The following is a 21075-nucleotide window of genomic DNA, read 5'->3' as shown; positions in this document are numbered from 1 at the left end:
TATCTATTCCTTTTATCTTTCCTGTCTGTTAATGTTGAGTCTGTTCAGTTCCATTGTCTGTCTCCTGGGACTGGAACAAATCTTCCAGATGTACTCTACTTTTGGTCTGACCCTGCTTCCTCCTGGATCCCACCCCTCGCTTGCCGGAAGGCTAAAATTAGAACCTCTTTTCTCCATCCACCCCACGAATGGCTGAAGAAGGAGCTGGCAGGATGTCTGGCTGCACCGCCTTAGTTAATTCCAATCCGAAAAGCTGCAGAGCTGCTGGAATATTAATTAGATAAGCTATACCCAATATAAAACAAACAATCCTGAAATGTGCTTTGAGACTGCTTTAATATAGAATACAGTATCAACGCAGAGGCTTTACAACATTAAAATTTCCCTGAAGTAACAAAACTCTCTTGTAACATTTCATTAATTTAAAAAAGTGAAGCTTTGAAAGCAATACTAATGATTACATTGTATTCAATTATTCATGAAAAGTTAAACACCTTTTTCTTCCACTGAGAATTTAAAACAACCTTTATTTTCATTGTATATTGATTATTCCTTTCAATCCAAGTGGTAGCTTTAATAATAATAATAATATGAGCAGGATTCAGTCTTTTTTTCCCCCTAATGAAAAATTCCCTATTTTCTTTAAATACCGTAATCCAGCACAAATATATATATATTGTTTCCCAGGATGCTGTTGGCATGCAATAAATATTTGATGTTAATGAGGATTTTGTGCCTCCTTTAAACCTGCAGCTGTCTCAGTTTCCCAGAAGAACTGAGATCCGCTCAGATCAATGGGGCATTTGCAGCTGAAGGCTGCAAATAGGTGAAGGGTTGTCACACCCAGATGATGGAGCAAATTTGCGCCAGAGGGTAGGATCTGTACCCACAGGTTCCAGTTACAGAAAATGGGATTTTTTTTCTGATCATTAGATGAAACATTAAAAATCATATCTGATGGCATGAGCTGTTGGACAAGGGGACAGACTACCTTGGGAAATGGTGGACTCTGCATGATTAGAGGTTTCTAAGCAGAGGCTGGATGACCACCACCTATGAAGAATGCTGTTGTAGTGGGTTTCCTGCATCAGAAGCATACAAGCACTGCCAGACAGAGCGGGAGAAAAACAGCGCCTCGTGTACACACCATACACCATACACTTAAAGCAGATAATTCCCCCCCTCCCATAAGCCTGAGAACTGGACTTAACACTCCACAGAGCCACTATTCCCAGCACCCCTTAACAACTGTAGTTCCCAGGATGCTTTGGGGGAAGTCGTGAATTCTAATGTGCTTTAAGTTTATGGAGTGTTTCACAGCCACAGCCAAATTTGTGAAACTAAGACCTACCCAAGCAGAACCCTGTTTGCTTGGGAATGTGTGGCTTTACTTCTGAGTAAACAGGGTCCTCGCTGTGAATCTTGGCCATCAGCACATTCTTCATAGAATCATAGAATAATAGAGTTGGAAGAGACCACAAGGGCCATCCAGTCCAACCCCCTGCCGAGCAGGAAACACCATCAAAGCATTCTTGACATATGCCTGTCAAGCCTCTGCTTAAAGACCACCAAAGAAGGAGACTCCACCACACTCCTTGGTAGCAAATTCCACTGCCGAACAGCTCTTACTGCCAGGAAGTTCTTCCTAATGTTTAGGTGGAATCTTCTTTCTTGTAGTTTGAATCCATTGCTACGTGTCCGCTTTTCTGGAGCAGCAGAAAACAACCTTTCTCCCTCCTCTATATGACATCCTTTTATATATTTGAACATGGCTATCATATCACCCCTTAACCTTTTTAAATGAAAGTATCCCAAGTGTTACTGAAATGCTCCATGGCTTGATAGGAGCATGTGCCTCCTTGCACATACATAAATTGAAAGGTTTTTGAAATATACTCGGAGTTGAGAGTGAATTTCATGCTCTTTAATCAGCTCATAGTCATCAGGGAGAAGAAGAGAAGAATGCCATTTTCCCAAAACCATCTGCTTATATACATTATTTACACAATGGGCTTTGTGTGATTGGCTACTTTAGGGCTACACCTGTGGGCCAATCAGTTTGTGGATTGACTTCTGCCAGCAGCCTGATTCTAAAACATCTGGAGGGCCGAAGTTTGGGGATGCCTGCTCTATACCCTCTGTTTAGGCCAGCAAGAATCATGATCAGAGTTCATGATTAAAATTACCTCATTCTTTGTGGAGAGAGGGGAGTCTTAGGTAAAGGTAAAGGGACTCCTGACCATTAGGTCCAGTCGTGACCGCCTCTGGGGTTGCGCGCTAATGCTTTACTGCACCTGTGGTGCCAAAGAAGAAGGATGTTTTGCTGGACTCCAGCTTTATATTTTATATAAGGTGACAGTCTATAAAGATGGTTTAAAAGGTAAAGGGACCCCTGACCATTAGGTCCAGTCGTGACCGCCTCTGGGGTTGCGCGCTCATCTCGCATTATTGGCCGAGGGAGCCGGCGTACAGCTTCCAGGTCATGTGGCCAGCATGACAAAGCCACTTCTGGCGAACCAGAGCAGCACACGGAAACGCCGTTTACCTTCCCGCTGTAGCGGTTCCTATTTATCTACTTGCATTTTGACGTGCTTTCGAACTGCTAGGTTGGCAGGAGCTGGGACCAAGCAACGGGAGCTCACCCCCTCACAGGGATTCGAACCGCTGACCTTCTGATCAGCAAGCCCTAGGCTCAGCGGTTTAACCCACAGCGCCACCTGGGTCCCTAGATTAAAATTACCTCATTCTTTCTGGAGAGAGGGGAGTCTTAACTCACCCCATTTAGAAGACTTAAGGAGGATTGTCTACCCATTAGCTCCCATGGAAAGACATCACTGGAATAGGCACATATACACACATATTTGACATGCAGGATTGTCCCCATGCTTTAAAAAGGGGAATTGAGTATGTGTAAACTCCATAGGAGCAAGCTGTACGGGCACCATTCCCTGCACACTTAATTTTAACAGGGCGGTGTCGTCGAAAGCATATTTCAACATTCAGCAGGCAGCATTCCCTTGCATGGGTTCCGCTTGACATGTAAAAGACATTCCCAAGTCATGGGCTGCACCTAATCTAAGACGGATGGCCCCCTATCTGAGTTCCCTGACACTATTAGGGCTCCATTATTTTCAGGGAAGATAATCCTGATTAGCAGAGGTTGTGACAGAATCTTAATGCACTGACTCCTCTGCTCTTTTCGGTAATGTCTTTCTAGTCCATAAAGCCTGAACTAGCCACAAGCAGAAAATAAACCATTGTAATAAACCGTACCGAGGTTGTAATGTAAATGGTGACATTTTCATTGCCTACGATTTCTGAATATAATTAGATGAGCTATCACACGCTGCATAAATCAGTGTTGTGTTTCCATACAGTCTCAGGGGAGAGACAAATTGGATAATCAGTAGCCTCTATAAAGGAAACCTTTTCGTTTATCTGCACTCCCCCCCCCCATCTCTGCCACATTTCCTCTAAGGAACTCTGGACGATGTAGCTGCTTTGCCTCCCTTTTTATCTCCACAATAACCCTGAGAGGTAGGTGAGGTATAGGAAGTGGCCCAGGATCTGAACTCAGTTCTTCCCGGTCTGTAGCCACTACACCACACAGGCTTTTCATGCAGATGGTGAAACTACGTGTTATGCACCGCACCAGGGTGCTGCTCAGAATGACATCCCTCTCTTGCATTGTCTCATTGGGACTGACAGGGAATGGGGCAGGGATACCACCAGCAGGTGGCGCCAGAGCCAGTGGCAGGCAGAGCCAATTCCTCCTTCCTGTTGAGAGGTACTGTACAAAGGCAAGCAAAATTGAAACTAAGGATGAGGTAGATGGAGGCTGGCTGAGGGCATACAGATGTTGGTGGGGCAGTGGCCCCAGTGGCCCCAATGCCTTATGCTCTACCAGCCCCAAAGAACACCAGCCACCATTTCCCCTCCCCCCTGGTAAGTTTACATTTGAGCCACACATCTATGACCCACTTTCTTAAGTTGCTCTGTTGCCGACAGAGCCGTATGGCTGCAATCATTCCCTTTGATTGGAGGTCTTGGTGAGAGACCTCCGGGCTAGCATTTAAACCCTTCCACAAAGTGCTTTAATGTTTCAATGCTTGTGATTAGCTCCTTAGCTTTAAAACACGAACTCTGAGGGAAACCGAATTGCGGTCACCGCTCATCAAAGCCCTGTTGAGGGGAGACTTCTTTGTCATTTCCGGGCCTGTAATTCCTCCGTTTGCCTTCCGTTTGAATGCACACAGAAGGATTGATGTTTTCCTCCACATCCCAGAGAGTGCTGCTTTTCTGTTGGTTCTCCAGTGTATGCCAAACGCCAAACCTCCTCCTTACATGTGGCTATGTTGGTATGCCTTCTAGCCACAGAAAGGCTGCATGGTTGGGACTGTGTTGCCCTCCTGCCTCCCCAATGCTATTCATCACTGCTGAACTGCAGGTGCTGTGGTGGAGACAATCTGATGGTCCCGCCACCATGTTTACACCGCACCAACACCACACAGAGCTCTTGCTGCCTTGCCCCTCTCCCTTTTGAATGACACATGGTGTTGGGACGACTGGAGAGCAACGATTGCCTGCGTGTGAGGAGATACTGATGCAGGAGTACTTTGAAACCAAAACAATCACCCATGGAGAAGACTGTACCCCATGCCCCTCTGCCCCATTCAGGCATCTCAGGAACCCGCACTGTTTGATTTCCTCTTCTCTTTTCGTAGGACTTCATTGTGACGGTGGTGTTTTCGTTCCTGTGGCTCGTGGGCTCCTCTGGTTGGGCTAAAGGGCTCTCTGATGTGAAAGTTGCTACAGACCCCGGTGAAGTGCTCTTACTGATGTCGGCTTGCAAGCAGCAGTCAAACAAGTGCATGCCTGTGCGCAGCCCAGTTATGTCTAGTTTGAACACTTCAGTGGTAAGAATTTGCTTTTATGTTATTGAAAGAAAGGCCGGAGGGGGGGGAAGCATCCCTGGAAGAAAATGGGTGGTCCTTAGCTATGAGATCAGACAAGAGTTTGGGGGTTTTCTATTTCTCTGCCAAACCACTGGAGTCCAACACGCAGCTCATCGTGACTTCACCTAATTCACGGTCTCTTCTATGAAACATAAAAACAAGAGAGGGAGCAATGATAATAATCTGAGCAACAGACTATAGTAAGTGACAAACTTCTTACTTGAAGATTAAAAGACTGGGTGCTGTGGCACACATAACAATCAAGATGCATTCATCAAAGTAGCCTGGAGAACAAACATGCAAAATAACTTGATAATTAGATTATGCAATATTTGGAGTAATAGAGAGTTCTTACTTACCTATGCTTATGGATTATTGCCACTGCTACTACTCATGTTACTGTTACTTCCACCAGGGGAGTTATCATCTGCCTTGCAAAAGATTTTCTTTTAGAATGGTTTTAACAGCTTTGTCATCAAAAAACGCAACTAGGTAGTGATTCATCTTGTCTAATAATGCACACAATAATTAACAGGGGCCACAGACGTGTAATGCCTCCTGCCAAAGTATGTGAGTCTTCTTTGAATCAGGGGCCACTGCCAGCAGTCCTCTTACTGGAAGAAAGCTGTAGGCAGCCTTCAGTAGATTCCTATTTACTCCTACGATCTCAGTTTATAAAGACTAGGAGCAGCTAGATCAATCTTTCATTTGCTTTAATGGGATGGCACCCTTGGCCGTTGGTGTACACCAAAGAGCTTGTATATAGAAATGATCTTAATTGCTGGAGTGATCTGTCTGCATCAATAATCCTCTTCGGTCTGAACGCATGAAATGGCAAGTGAGAATGTGCTGACCAAGCCCGATCCCATTGAGGACAAGGTATGTGCAGGCAAACACTTCCTCACCAAAGTATGGTCAATGTTAGGCCTTACATAGCTGCCAAGTTATCCCTTTTTTAAAGGGATTTTCCCTTATGCTGAATAGGCTTCCTCGCGAGAAAAGGGAAAACTTGGCAGCTATGCTACCTTACTCACCTGTTGGGAAATACTCATCCCCCTTCAGACTCACTCTGATCACACGTGGGCCAGGGAGTGCACCCAGGACACAGTGCCATAGAAGGTGCTTGACCTGCACATTGTTGCTCGATTCTTCATGCATGGAGATCTGAAGGGGGCTTAGATCAATCTAGAGCTGGTGGGAGGAACATGCCCCCCCAGGTGGCACTGGATTGCAGCTCCTATCACCCTTGACCATTGGCCAGGCTGGCGGGAGTTGGAGTCCTATCAGGAGGGCCACAGGTTGATGGCGAAACCATATGTGAAAGTTCACATCTTTTTTTAAAAAAATATTATTATTTATACATTTCACTAATTTTACAATCATTTTAACATTTCAAAACTTGACTTCCTTCCCCCTCTTTCTGCAGTTCCTTAAATTTATTTTTAATATCTTCTGCATATCCAAATTAACTTAATTTGCTCATTTATCCACCTACTTTAAATATGTACTCTTATAAAACTGCAGGTTATTACAATAATCCTGCCAATGTTCTTATATGTTTACAATGGTATATTCAATAAACCAGTTCCATTCTTTTATTAAAAAGTTTGTTATCTTGATTTCTTATTCTTCCAGTAAGTTTTGCCATTTCTGCATATTCCATAAGTTTTTGTATCCGTTCTTCCTTTGCTGGGACTTCTGCTTCTTTCCATTTTTGGGCAAGTAACATTATTGCCACTGTAGTAGCATACATGAATAAGTTTCTATACAGTTTAGCTAGTTCTGTCCCTATAATTCCCCAAAGAAAAGCTTCTGGGGGTGTTTTCAAACGTTATTTTATTTATTTTTCTTTTTTTATAATAATTTTTAATAGAGTTTTTCAAAGTACAAAGAAAAAGACACAAAAGAAAAAACACAACAATAATAACAATACAAGAAAAATAGGTAGGTAGTCGTGTTGGTCTGAGTCGAAGCAAAATACCAAAATATAAACTTAGTTGGTCTTTAAGGTGCTACTGAAGGAATTTTTTTTATTTTACAAGAAAAATAAACACACAAAATCGAATTACTTATTCCTTTTTCCCTTCACATTGTCTATAGGGACCCCCTCGGGCTTCCCTCCCTGTGGTTCTTTAACACATTTATAATTAGCAAATTCTATATCATTTTAATCACCTTATATATCTTGTTTTCTAACTATCATATAACATATTACTAAATTCCACAGTTTATTTACAACTTAATTTCTGTTCTAATATGTTACTTTGGCATGTTTTTAAAGATATAATTTAAAATCTTTCCATTCTTCTTCCGTTGCTTCCTCTCCCTGGTTGCGGATTCTTCCGGTCATCTCAGCCAGTTCCATAAACTCCATCATCTTCATCTGCCAGTCATCGATCGATGGTAGTGTTTGTAATTTCCAGTTCTTGGCAATCAAAAGTCTCGCTGCCGTCGTAGCATACATAAAAAAAAGACACATTTTTCTTTGGAATCTCTTTCCCTACAATGCCCACTAGGAATGCTTCTGGTTTTTTAACAAATGTGTTTTTCAACACTTTCTTGAGTTCATTATAAATCTTATTCCAGAAGTCACTTACTAGTGGACACGTCCACCACATGTGGTAAAAGGATCCTACTTCTTTCTTACATCTCCAACATTTGTTATCATGGTTGTGATATATCTTTGCCAATTTTACTGGTGTAAGATACCATCTATACATCATCTTCATTAAATTTTCTTGTAGTAAACTACACGCAGTAAACTTAATATTCACATTCCACAATTTCTCCCATTCCTCAATCATAATATTGTGACCAACATCCTTTGCCAACAAAATCATAACATTCTTTGTTTGTTCATCTTTCGTATGCCACTCAAGCAACAATTTATACATTCTGGAAAGTATTTTCGTCTTAGGTTCTAACAATTCTGTTTCCAACTTTGATCAAACGTTATTTTAAACATCCTTTTCAATTCATTGTATATCATTTCCCAGTAAGCTTTAATCTTACTACAAGACCACCACACATGATAAAAATAACCTTCTTTCTCTTTACATTTCCAACACTTATTTGATTTAGATTTATACATTTTTGCTGATTTACTCAGTGTTAGATACCATCAATATATCATTTTCATATAATTTTCTCTTAGACCATAGCATGCTGTAAATTTTATATCCATATTCCACAATCGTTCCCATGCTTCCATGTCTATATTATGACCAATATCTATTGTCTAATGTATCATTGAGGATTTTACTTGCTCATCCTTTGTCTCCCATTCCAATAATATTTTATACATTTTAGACAGCACTTTTACATTACATTCCAACAGGTCTCTCTCCAGTTGTGATATTTGTTCCTCAAACCCTCGTAGCTATCTTTTTAAAATACTTCATTCAAATGAAGATATTGTATCAATGTTGTTAATTTCCCTGATAATTCCTTAAATTCTTTTAATTTATACTCTCCTCCCTCATTTTAATAAATTTCTGTAAGTTGTCCACCCTTCTATCACATTCTTTTTCTTTACTGCTATAGCTTCCAATGATGAGAGCCAAAGAGGTGTTTTTACCTCTAATAAATTATTGTATTTATCCCATACTCTATACAATTTTTTCCTAATTATATGATTTGTAAATCCTTTATGAACTTTCACCTTTTCATACCATAAGTAAGCGTGCCAACCAAAAATATTGTCATGACCTATGTCTACAAAATGTGAATTCTGTAATGTCATCCATTCCTTCAACCAACAAAGACAGGATGCCTCATAATATAGTCTCATATCCACATCTTGGTTTACTTCCTATTTAGATCTTCGGATTCTTGAACTTTATTCTCTGGGCAGGAAACATTTGGTTTGTTTTCAAGGAGACTGGCTGGCATTCTTCAGGCACAAGGCACCCTCAAGACACCATGGAGAAGCAGTCTGGCAGCTTTAACCAAGGTGGCTACAATCAAGATAGCTATGGGCCAACTGGTGGCTATAACCAACAGGGAAGCAGCTTCGGGCAGCCGACCAACTATGGCCAAGTGGATGAATTTGGCCAGCAGCAACAGAGCAGCCCCACCTCCTTTGCTAATCAAATTTAGCACACACAGAGTTCCAAGAGCTCTTACATTGAGCATTGTATGTGGAAAGCTGAAACACAGTGGCAGGCAGCAGATTTCTCAAGTTTTAGATAAATGTGACAGAATTTCATCTAAATCAAAGGTCTACGGGTACCAGCCGAAGAAGGTGGGTTGTGGCTCTTACTTTGTTTATATATGAAGCATCTTCTCCTTGTGAGTAGATGATTGAGGATATAGTCATCAGAGGTGGTGGATTGGGGTAAATAATTGTTGTATGTACTGTATAGATAACCTTACGGTAGTTTTGTATGTGTATGGTGGCAGCATTTTGTAGCCTCGAGTCTGTAGTATATGATATGGAGAACACAACTGAATTAGCTTTAGATTTTCTTCTGCATTTTGGTGAACAGCAAAATGTGTGTTTTTGCATTATTTCTGATCGTATCACAATGCATGCATTGTAGCGCCTAAGTTTTCAACATTGCCTGTCTATGACTGTTGGTTTATAATATTTGGTTTGGGGGTTTTTTTCTATGTAAGAAATTTATTTGACATTTGTCCTGATTAGCAAATTTGCAGAGTGTCTTAGTGCATGAAGCTGCATTATTTTCACGCCAACAGAATGTTATGAACTGTGTATATGGGATTTTTTCAATACCACCACTACTACTTTTTAATTGGTTCGTTTGTTTAATATAATGTTTTAGATAATGTATGTATGTATGTATGTATGTATGCTTATTTTATATATTTTGCAGAGTTGGATCAATGGCTTACCCAAATCTTGAATGCTGCATATAACTAAAACAGTTTTCCTTAAAAGGGCATTCAGAAATAATATGCTGTAAACTGACCAATTTGTTTGTTTAATCGAGCTCAGTATTCCTTCATTAAATCCATATTTTGATGTTTTGTGACTCTTTGAACGTGAACTGTGTAATATAAGGACCAAGTAACTGTGTTTACATGTTTACAAAGGTATTTATTTAATTAGGATAACAGAGGTGCAGATATCAGTAAGTGAAACTATCTGGTGGCAAATGCCACATTGACAGATAGCGCAACAGAGCATGTGCACATTCAGAGCTGTTGCGGAACACTTTTCCTCTATGGCCATTGATGGTGAAGAATGTTTTTCTCTCTAAGCTGTTTCAAAGTTGTTCAACGTCTGTTCGGTCCAGTCATTATAATGATGTATACTGGATTTGGTGCTATTCGTAAGTAGAAAGAGAGTGTCAAACACATAAGATCTCAGCAATCGAGAACACTGAGCCATTTCCTTAGCGGGGTAAGGGGCCTAGGTAATTTAGAGATCATGCCGATCTCAAATTGGGCGTAATATTTTCCAGGGGGGGGGGAATAGTTTCTGCTCAGCCATTTTTCCGCAGAGCCCTTTAGCTCCATGGCAAGGCAACAGAGCCAGACTTCTGCTGCTAGATGGAAAGCTTTGTTTTCTCTTTCCTCCAGCAATAGACAGGACTCCACATAATTAGCAGCAAAGGAAAAAAGAAAGCCATGCTGCTAAATGGAGCCAAGTTTGAGAGCAGCAACCTCTCTCGCACTGCAAGGGGAAAGACTGAGCTCTGCTTTTGTTCCTGTGTGAGTTGAGCACTGGACTGCTTCCTGCAGGATGCTAAGCCGAGCATTTCCATGTCTCCACATATACACATATGTACTGCAGGGAACTGGTACGGTCAGGAGGGAGTTAAGTACTGAGTCGCTACCTTGCCTCAGTCTCACTGACTGAGACTCAACTCATCCTGGTGAGAAAATGCTGCTAACCGCTAATCTAAAACACATTGGATACTGCGCAGCAAAGCTAGGGTCACCTTTGCTTCCCTTTCAGCTGCCCCACAACCCCCTGAAACTCCGTTTGCAGCCTACAGGTGAACACACACCACTGTAAAAACTGAACATCTGCATTTCTAAATAGAAGTGTATCCGTCTATGATATCATTGTATGAGCTGTAAATGTTCAAAGCATATTTTAGCATAAAACAGCATAGTCACTTCTGTGATTGTTGTAACCAATGTATGACTGCTCAGTGGATGACTCAATATTGTGATATATCTATTTGACCCGCATAAATAAAGATTATTGCATACAATGCTTGTTTAAAGGTATGTGGTGGTGATGCAACACACACACACAGGGGAGGGGGAGGGAGGGAGAGGGGGGAGAGGATAAAATAGGACATGCATCTTCTTACCATCCATTTTGACTCCAAGCTATTGTCTAACTTGGGCTTCAACCTGAAATGACAAGTCTGCTTGTATGCGCATTATGCTTGAATTGAAAATTGTGTTTTCTGTTGGATCAGCTTAACCTGACATGGGAATGTGTAACATACAGTATGTGGGACGCGGGTGGCACTGTGGGTTAAACCACAGAGCCTAGGGCTTGCCGATCAGCAGGTCGGCAGTTCAAATCCCTGCGACGGGGTGAGCTCCCGTTGCTCGGTCCCAGCTCCTGCCAACCTAGCAGTTCGAAAGCATGTTAAAGTGCAAGTAGATAAATAGGTACCGCTCCAGCGGGAAGGTAAACGGTGTTTCTGTGCACTGCTCTGGTTTGCCAGAAGCGGCTTAGTCATGCTGGCCACATGACCTGGAAGCTGTACGCCGGCTCCCTCGGCCAATAACGCAAGATGAGCGCCGCAACCCCAGAGTCAGCCACGACTGGACCTAATGGTCAGGGGTTCCTTTACCTTTAACATACAGTATTATGTTGGGGAGAAGGTATGAAATTCTGATTCAAAGCCATAAAAAGAGGGGGGGGAGACTCTGCAGGATCAGATCAAAAGGATCCATCTTTTCCAACACCCTATTTTGAACCACAGCCAATGAAATGCCTGGCTGTGGCATTGAGAGTGTTGCATAGATTTCCTGTTTACCGACAAGAATCAATAAATTCTTGCTCTGGATTATCTTGAGACTGGAATTCATAGACTGCCTAGCTTCACAGGTATATTTTTTTTCCCTCCAGGAAACCTACACAGCACATTCGGAAAACAAACCCAGGAATTAAAGTTCACAAGGAGAAGAAGAAAGCACATAGCAGTCAGCCTTGTCTCTTGCGGTCTGGCAAAAGGGTGAAGACAGAGTGGTTGGAAAGAGGCATTGTAGAAAGCAGGTGGAAGGGAAGTTGAGCTGGTGGCTTAACACCTTCTGCAAAGCCCCAAATCTAGCACAAATGCCTCATTTGCCATAAGGGCACATGCCAACCCGAAAAGAAGGCACATCATTATATATTTAACAAGGGGAAGCAATGAATCATAGGCTATTTTCAGTCTGTGCTGTGAAGGTTGTACTAGCTTTGCTGTCAGGAGGAGACTGGAGATATCACAATAAAAAAGGGTGATGAACCTCTTGCCTCCGGCTTGCATGGTGACAAGAATGTAGAGGAATTCTCAACATGGACACATCGTGTATCTTAATCTTATAAAGAACGCCAGAGATTTGTTGCCTTCTAACAACACTTTCTTTTAGGCAACTGGAGAAGACGCTTGGTTAGGAAAAACATTACATTTTGTTCTGATGTACCTCTGTCCTCTGTTAGTGAAGTTAACTCTTTATTCGAGGAAACCAAAACAGTGCTGGCCTAGTAATCCCATTAGGTCTTGCCCCAATGAGACACTTCCCCAGAAGCCTAAGGCTCAATTGCCTTGTATCTGGGAGATCAGAGGAGAGGGGGAAGCTGCTGGTCGCAGCAGGAGGGGGAGTTTCTCTGGCTTCTTCAGCAGCCTGCCAGTGCCTCGCCTCTGTCTCCTGGCTCCCTCCTCTCCTGCCTCTGAGTCTGTGCTGCTCTCTGCCCTAGCTTCTTCTTGCTCACTAAACCCTGTTGCCTTTTCAACTTCCAACACCTCCTCCCAGTCTGCTCCCTCTTCTCCCTCTGACCATGCATCGTCATCCCACCACCAATCCCCTGGCTCTGAGTGAGCCATCTTCCCTTGGGGGTTCCCCAGCTTATGCCTCCTACCCCTCCTCTGCATTCAGCCAGTCCATGACGCCTAATCGGCAGGGCCAACAGTTAAGGATGATGGGAGCTGTAGTTCAACATCTGGACATTCAATAGATTCCTCACCCTGGTTAGTACATTTGGCTAGTAGAGTACTAACTAGCCAAAGGGCTCTGCAACTCATAGATACAAGGCAAAGACCAAACCACATAATGACACCAAATGCACCTCTATAAACACTGAACCACCTCATCCTGTGCTGCTAGGCACAATGGGCACTAATATCATCACAGGAGACAATTTCCATTGAGATCACAGGGAGGGAAGGGGTATGGTCTACTGAGCATCCCATCATGACCAGGGATCAGCAAACTTTTACAGCAGGGGGGCGGTCCACTGCCCCTCAGACCTTGTGGGGGGCTGGACTATATTTTTTTGGGGGGGGGATATGAATGAATTCCTATGCCCCACAAATAACCCAGAGATGCATTTTAAATAAAAGGACACATTCTACTCATGTAAAAACACGCTGATTCATGGACCGTCCATGGGCTGGATTGAGAAGGCAACTGGGCCTTAAGTTGGCTACCCCTGATCACGACTATGGTCCCAATATATCCCTGACATGCTTTGTCTCTGGACACATTTAGTTGGCCCTAAGTGGAAACTTTGTGCCTTCAGTCTTTGACATAGCCCAAGTTATACAGTAAATCTAAGCAAATGCATCCTCAAACAGTTCTGTTTCTGTACTATTGTTTGCACTACCTTGCAAATCACAGACTTTTAGTAACGGCATTCTGGAACAATGCATAGGGCACCACAAACTATAGCAGCTTGATAGTAGTTTATTGCATTGCTGCCCCAGACATGCTTACTCAGCAACAAGTTCAGTAGACCTTACTCCCAGGATAGGTTAAAAAAAGGTAAAGGGCCCCTGGATGGTTAAGTCCAGTCAAAGGCAACTATGGGGTTACGGCGCTCATCTCGCTTTCCTGCATTTGTCCATAGACAGCTTTTCAGGTCACGTGGCCAGCATGACTAAACCGCTTCTGGTGCAACGGAACACCATGACTGAAGTCAGAGCGCACAGAAACACCGTTTACCTTCCTGCCACAGCAGTACCTATTGATCTACTTGCACTGGTGTGCTTTCGAACTGCTAGGTTTGCAGGAGGTGGGACAGAGCAATGAAAGCTCACTCCGCCGTGGGGATTTGAACCACCAACCTTCCGGTCGGCAAGCCCAAGAGGCTCAGTGCTTTAGAGTCAGACCACAGCGCCACTTGCGTCCCTTATATCTCCCAGGATAACCATGCATGGACTGTTGTTGAACCCTTTCCTTTATTAACAGAATATATACAATCTGTGTTCAGGATTCCAGGGCAGTTAGCGATTCATCAGTAAATTAATATCAATGAAGCCAGTCGTTATTTTATCAGCAGGTAACCACTGCACACACACACACACACACACACACACACACACACACATGAATTCCTACTCTGCATCACAAAATATTGGTTGAATTGCAGGATGGTTCTGAATTATTCTTAGCAGGGCCTCTGATATATTGATGAAAAGAGGCTGCATGCGACATTTATTCCATCTGCCTTGTCTTTGCCACCCATCGTTATCATTCATATAACTCTTCTTTTCCAATCTTTGCTTGCTCCTTAAATGATTTAATCTAAGCTACAAAGGTCGTTTCTCACATTAGACAAGAGGGGACGCAGATTGCCACTCAGTGCATATGAAACAGGGACCTGCAGCCATTTACAGGGTCCCTGGCAAGCATTCCTGTATAAGATACCACACACACACACACACACACACACACACACACACCCAACGTGTGAATTGGCCCTGCATCTCTATAATTAGTTCCCTCTTGGAGCTTTAAACTACAATCCTTACTATCAACTTAAAGGTAAAGGTAAAGGGGCCCCTGACCATTAGGTCCACCTGGAAGTAAATCTCTCTGAACTCAATGAATTCAATTGCTTCTGAGTATAGGATCATGCTGGTAACCACCTTCATTGAAATCCATCATTACTAGATGGTATCTTCAGCAACACCTCAGCATGACAGAATAGATGCTCATTCGTTTGTTACCAGAGAAATTCTGGGTGCTCTTTCAGCAGGGATGAACATAAGGACGTAAGAAGCACCTTGCTAGATCAGGCCAAAGAATCATCTAGCCCAGTGTCCTGGTCTCAAAGTGGCCAACCAGATGCCTAGAGGACCTAAGTGCAACAGCACACTCCCCACTTGCAATTCCCAGCAACCAGGATTCAGAGGCACCACTGCCCCCCACAGGACAGGTGGAGCATAGCCATCAGAGCTAGTAACTATTGAAGAAGTTTGTTGTACTGAGGGAGCCAGGTGGATAGGTCATTTGCAAATGGTCTGGTGGCACCATCTACTGCCTAGGTTTTTGAAACAACAACAGTGTAACCTTAGTTACAGGTAGGTAGCCGTGTTGGTCTGAGTCGAAGCAAAATAAAAAAAATCCTTCAGTAGCACCTTAAAGACCAACTAAGTTTTTATTTTGGTATGAGCTGTCGTGTGCATGCACACTTCTTCAGATACACTTGAAACAGAAGCAACCAGACCCTTATATATATTCAGAGGGTGGGGTGGGGGGTGATGGGATTGGGTTATGGGCTGTAAGAGTGGTAAACCTGTTGATGGCTGTTAACGACTGCTGATTACTGCAATAGGTCCTGTGGGGGGGGGGGAACAAGGTCTGGGGCTAAAGAAAGCTTGATCATGCATAATGAGATAAGAATCCTATGTCTTTATTCATCCCAGGTGGCTCCATGGTTTTAAGCTTGGTAATGATTTCCAATTCAGCAATTTCTCTTTCCAGTCTGTTTCTTAACCTTAAATAGAGATGTAAGACCTACAACCCATACCAGCATACCTCCTCCAACAGTGAAGGTAATACATAGCCACCCTAGCTGGTAGCCATTGACAGCTTTATCCTCCATCAATTTGCCTAATCCTTCTCTAAAGCCATCCAGATTGGTGACCATAGTTACATCTAAAGGGTTGCAGGTGTAAATTCACATTGTGGCACATGTAAGTTATGTAGCCCAGTAGTCTGTGGACCCCTACCCCCACCCCAGAAAAAAACCAAACACAACATTATCAAAGTAATAATTTAATAATAATAATAAGAATAATAATAATAATAATAATAATAATATACCGCCCTATACCCGGAGGTCTCAGGGCGGTCCACAGAACAATATCAAAATATATACTGTAAAACCACAAAATATATACTGTAATCAAAATAAAAACAACAACCCAATAACTCCCCCAATAACAGGAGGGAAGTTAAAGAAATAAATAAATCCCTTGTGTTGCCTTGGTAATGGACTGGATGAGAGCCAACAAACTGAAGCTCAATCCAGATAAGACTTGAGACACTGTTAGTGGGCAGTTCCTAGACTGGATAGATTTGGAGGTGACCTGCTCTTGGTGGGGCTACACTCCTTCCGAAGGAGCGGGTACGCAGCTTGGCAGTACTTCTGGATCCATTGATGTTGCTTGAGGCTTAGCTGGTGTCGGTGGCAAAGAGTGCCTTCCATCAGCTTCAGTTGCTGGCCCAGCTGCGCCCCTATTTGGATAGAGATAGCCTAACTTCTGTCGCAGGCAGTGCAAGACAGGAGTGCCTGGCGTGCTATGGTCCATGGGGTCACGAAGAGTCGGACACGACTAAACGACTAAACAACAACAACAACTTCTGTCGCCTGTGCTCAGGTAACTTTTAGGTGAGATCATGGGTAGTCAGCCTTTTTATATCTACCGCCCACTAATGCATCTTTCTTGATGATGATGATGATGATGATAATAATAACAACAACAACAACAACAATAATTTATTATTTATACCCCACCCATCTGGCTGGGTTTCCCCAGCCATTCTGGGCGGCTTCCAACAGAAGAATAAAATAATCAATTAAAGATTAAACGCCTCCCTAAACAGGGCTGCCTTCAGATGTCTTCTAAAAATCTGGTAGCTGTTTTTCTCTTTGACATCTGATGGGAGGACGTTCCACAGGGCAGGCGCTACTATCGAGAAGGCCCTCTGCCTGGTTCCCTGCAACTTGGCTTCTCACAATGAGGGAACCGCCAGAAGGCCCTCGGTGCTGGACCTCAGTGTCCGGGCAGAACGATGGGGCTGGAGACGGTCCTTCAGGTATACTGGACCGAGGCCATTTAGGGCTTTAAAGGTCAGCACCAACACTTTGAATTGTGCTCGGAAACGTACTGGGAGCCAATGTAGATCTTTCAAGACCGGTGTTATGTGGTCTCGGCGGCCGCTCCCAGTCACCAGTCTAGCTGCCGCATTCTGGATTAGTTGTAGTTTCCAGGTCACCTTCAAAGGTAGCCCCACGTAGAGCGCATTGCAGTAGTCCAAGTGGGAGATGACTAGAGCATGCACCACTCTGGCGAGACAGTCGGCAGCCAGGTAGGGTCTCAGCCTGTGTACCAGATGGAGCTGATGGTAAAGTTTCCTTACCACCCACCAGTGCTCGATGGAAGGAGGATTCAGCTTGTGCCGTAGAACCCCCTACCGCCCACCTAGAATACTGAAACGCCCACTAGTGGGTGGTAGGGATTAGGTGGACAACCCCTGGGTTAGATAGACACAATGTGTTATTCATAGGGCTGCCGCTGAAGATTGTTCGGGAACTTCAGCTGGTGGCCAGGTTGCTCACCGAGACAAAGCGGTTTGAGCATGTAGCACCAATCCTGGTCCAACTGCACTGACTCCCAGTGTTCAGGGATGGTGGAAGTTTTAGTCCAGAAACATCCAAAGGGCCATAAGTAGGAAATTTGTCCTGTGGACCGTCTTGGCAAATGGGTGTTCAGCTTTCACACAATTCTTTTGAGATTTTTTTTATTTTTTTATGCGGGGAAGACAGTTCAAATCACCCCACAGCCACACTTCCCTAATGATAATCCAGTTCTCCATTCCAGTTGATACAAAGAGATGGGGCTTGTATTTTAAGATGAGAGCACAGGAACATGCAGGTGATTATCTCCAAATGCAAGGTGAGGCTCCATAATCCCCGAGGTACCTTGAAATTCAAAAATAGCCTTTTCGCATTCAGCATGGTGATCTCTTTCTGAAGCATGCCTGAAACTGAAGCAATAAATTATATGCCCTCACCTGCACAGTCATAGGCCTATTATAGCAGCTCCTCAGAATGACATTTTACCAGCTTTATCTTCAGAAACAAGTGATTAGTATTTGAATCATTAGTGACCCACAGAGCTCAATTTAACTGTCAGAGCTGCACAAAGTGTGTTGTCAGCTGAAGAGCGTAATGGATTCTAAAGCTGAGTTTTACCACAACCAAGCCACTCCTGAGCCTCGCTGTCCACACCTACAGGCTAAACACCATTGTAACATCCTGCACCGACAAACCACTTTAAAAGACCATATATTTAAAGCGCATCCAACACACATTTAAAGCACATGACTTTCCCATACCCTGGAAAAGAGGAGAATGAGAGGAGATAGGATAGCCACCTTCAAATATCTCAAGGGCTGTCACATGGAAGAGGGAACAAGCTTGTTTTCTCCTGCTCTGGATGGTAGGACCCAAACCAATGACTTTAAGTTATAAGAAAGGAGATTCTGGATTTTCTGAAATTAAGAGCTGTTTGACAGTGGAACAAACTTCCTTGGAAGGTGGTGGACTCTCCTTCCTTGGGTATTTTTAAGCAGAGGTTGCAGGGCCATCTGCCACTGGTGTTTTAGTTGAGCTTCCTGATTCAAGGGGTTAGACTAGATGACCATTGGGGTCCCTTCCAGCTCTACAATTCTATGATCCTTGGTGTGCTTGTAGGGTCCAAGCAGCTAGAGTTCCAGGGCCAGCCCCTCCTTCACGTCGTGTCACAAATGACTTTTGCAAGCCCCCTCAGTTTCAAGAGCGAATTGACACACAATGCTGCCCGAAGCTGGTACTCAGTCTAAACTAGAGGTGGGGCAGAAAGACGAACCTACCCGATTCACAATATCCAAAACAATATGGGAACCGAAACACGGCCATCCTTTGGAATTCGCAGCTCTCTGAATTTTGCAATGCACATCTCCAGCCACGTAAAATGCGCAAAGGCTAGTAATGTTTCGATGCAAATGCACGTGTTAGCAAAAGTAATGCAAAAGTGTGCTATGTTAGGCAAAAGTGCTTTGCAAAAAGAAATTCGTGCGTTAGGCAAAATTACACGCAAATTTGTGTACAGGAACGAATTCACAACTGATGCAGAAGCGTGGAGAACTGCACTGAAAAAGGGGAAAATAAGAAAGTGAGACAAGCTAAAATTGACAGAGCCACCCTTCCCACATCCAAAGCAGTTATTGGTTCCTGGCCAGTGACTCTAATCTTCCCAACAGCATGACTGAAAACGTTGCGTGCCATATTGTGGGGTTCAAAACAAAACAAGCAGCACGCAAAGGCACCAGATTCAATCAAGTTTCAATCAAGTATTATTAATCCAAATAGAAAACAATAAGAGAACCATATACAAGTGCTGACACAGGAGCCAAAATAAAACGTTGAACAGATAGCATGTACAAATTAAAGGCAAACCAGTCTTTATAGTCTTTGAGGCTATATAGCGGTCAGCAAAGTGGCAGCAGGTCGAGCGAGGTGTCAATGGTAGTAGACAGGCTGCCGGCGTTTTTTTGCCTGTTTCGCCCATATGACGGGCTTCTTCAGTAGTTTCTCCTTGTGCTTTTATGTTTAGTGCATTCAAATTTGTATGAAACCACTTATCTTGGCTTAGGCCACAATGCTCAGGTTTTTTTTCAAAAGGTTCTCTCATTTACATATTCCCTGGTAATACAAATCAAATTATTTCTTGTATTCAAAGTATTTTTGGTTTGAGCATGTATTGACTAAGCATGTATTGGTTAGTATTTGGTTTGAGCATGTATTGACTATATTGTGGGGTTCAGCTGATGGGGAAAACAATCCAGGTTATTACTCACACTTCATGTGAAGGCTCTTTCTAATTTTCAAGCTGGGAGCAGATAAATTTCTGTGTAATTTAAGTGTGTTAACTGAAGGAATAATGAGCATGGATTACATGCATTTTGGCAGTGACATTGCAATTACAGGCTCTCTTTTATTCATAAGCCCTCCCTAAAGGAGGCACCAGGGATGTAAGAAATCTTAAAGCACTTCCAAAAAGGGCGGGGGGGGGGAAGAATGGCTTGAAAGATGACTGACTAAATATGGTGTGGGTGAGATGAGGTGAGGTGTATGGGATGATATTTCCCCAGATAATTAAAGATAATTAAAATCCAGAAAGAGTGATAGTTGTAGGTATCTATATTTGCTTTGGCCTCAGTAATTTCACTGCAGCTAAATGAGGGAGAAGTCGTAATTCTTTTGGCCATCTGTTGCAACCTTCTTTCTGTGTCAGCATCATGTCACATAAAGAGTCGCTTTGTCGTCAGAATTTATCACGGCACAGGAAATACTAGGTAGAAATTTGAGCAGCAGTGGTATACAGTGGCCTATAGGGGTGGGTTGGTAGGGAAAATTTCACGTCACCAGCAGTGCAAAGAGCCCAATACTGCGGTGGCAGCCATATTGTCCAAAGAAAAACTGCTGGGGAACACCAAAATAATAATGAGGGCAGAGGGGGAAATGAATCTGAATAGCACCTCTGTCTAATTTTTTCCCCAGTTGCTTTCACAAAAGGGCTGCATGTCTCAAAACACATTGTCAATGTTACAAAAGCAGAAAAACAAATTTCAAAACCATTACAGTGGTACCTCGACTTACAAAGGCGATCCGTTCCGCGGCCGTCTTCGTAAGTCGAGGTTTTCGGTTCTCGAAGTGCCGCTTCGGTGCATGCCGCTCTGTGCAAGCGCAGAACGCGCACGCCGGGCGCGCGCGGAGAAAAGACTTCCGGGGGTTGTTGACTTCGGAATTCGAAACCTTCGGAAGTCAAAGCGTTCGGTTGTTGAGGTATGGCTGTATTTAATTTCAAATCACGTGCAAGCAAACTATGTATGTATTCCCCCCCCCCCAGCATACCAGAGTTGGTTTCCTCAGATG

The 21075-nt window shown here is 43.3% G+C and overlaps 1 protein-coding gene across 2 annotated transcripts in view; it reads left to right on the top strand.

Annotated features, from left to right (window-relative positions):
- The window catches only part of SYNPR (synaptoporin), a 152826-nt gene extending 141678 nt beyond the window's left edge, over positions 1-11148 (top strand). For both annotated transcript variants that reach the window (XM_088663320.1, XM_035106752.3), the window contains 2 exons: positions 4725-4916; positions 8775-11148. In XM_088663320.1, coding sequence (XP_088519446.1) covers positions 4725-4916; positions 8775-9053 — 471 coding nt within the window. In that variant the 3' untranslated portion in view covers positions 9054-11148. The remainder of the gene's footprint in view (positions 1-4724; positions 4917-8774) is intronic.
- The last annotated feature ends 9927 nt before the right edge of the window (positions 11149-21075 follow it).

Source organism: Zootoca vivipara, chromosome 2 (assembly GCF_965207765.1).
Source record: "Zootoca vivipara chromosome 2, rZooViv2.hap1.1, whole genome shotgun sequence".
In the NCBI taxonomy this organism is placed as follows: Eukaryota; Metazoa; Chordata; class Lepidosauria; order Squamata; family Lacertidae; genus Zootoca; species Zootoca vivipara.
The sequence above is the reverse complement of the archived record's forward strand: the minus strand, read 5'-3'. Positions and strand labels throughout refer to the sequence as shown.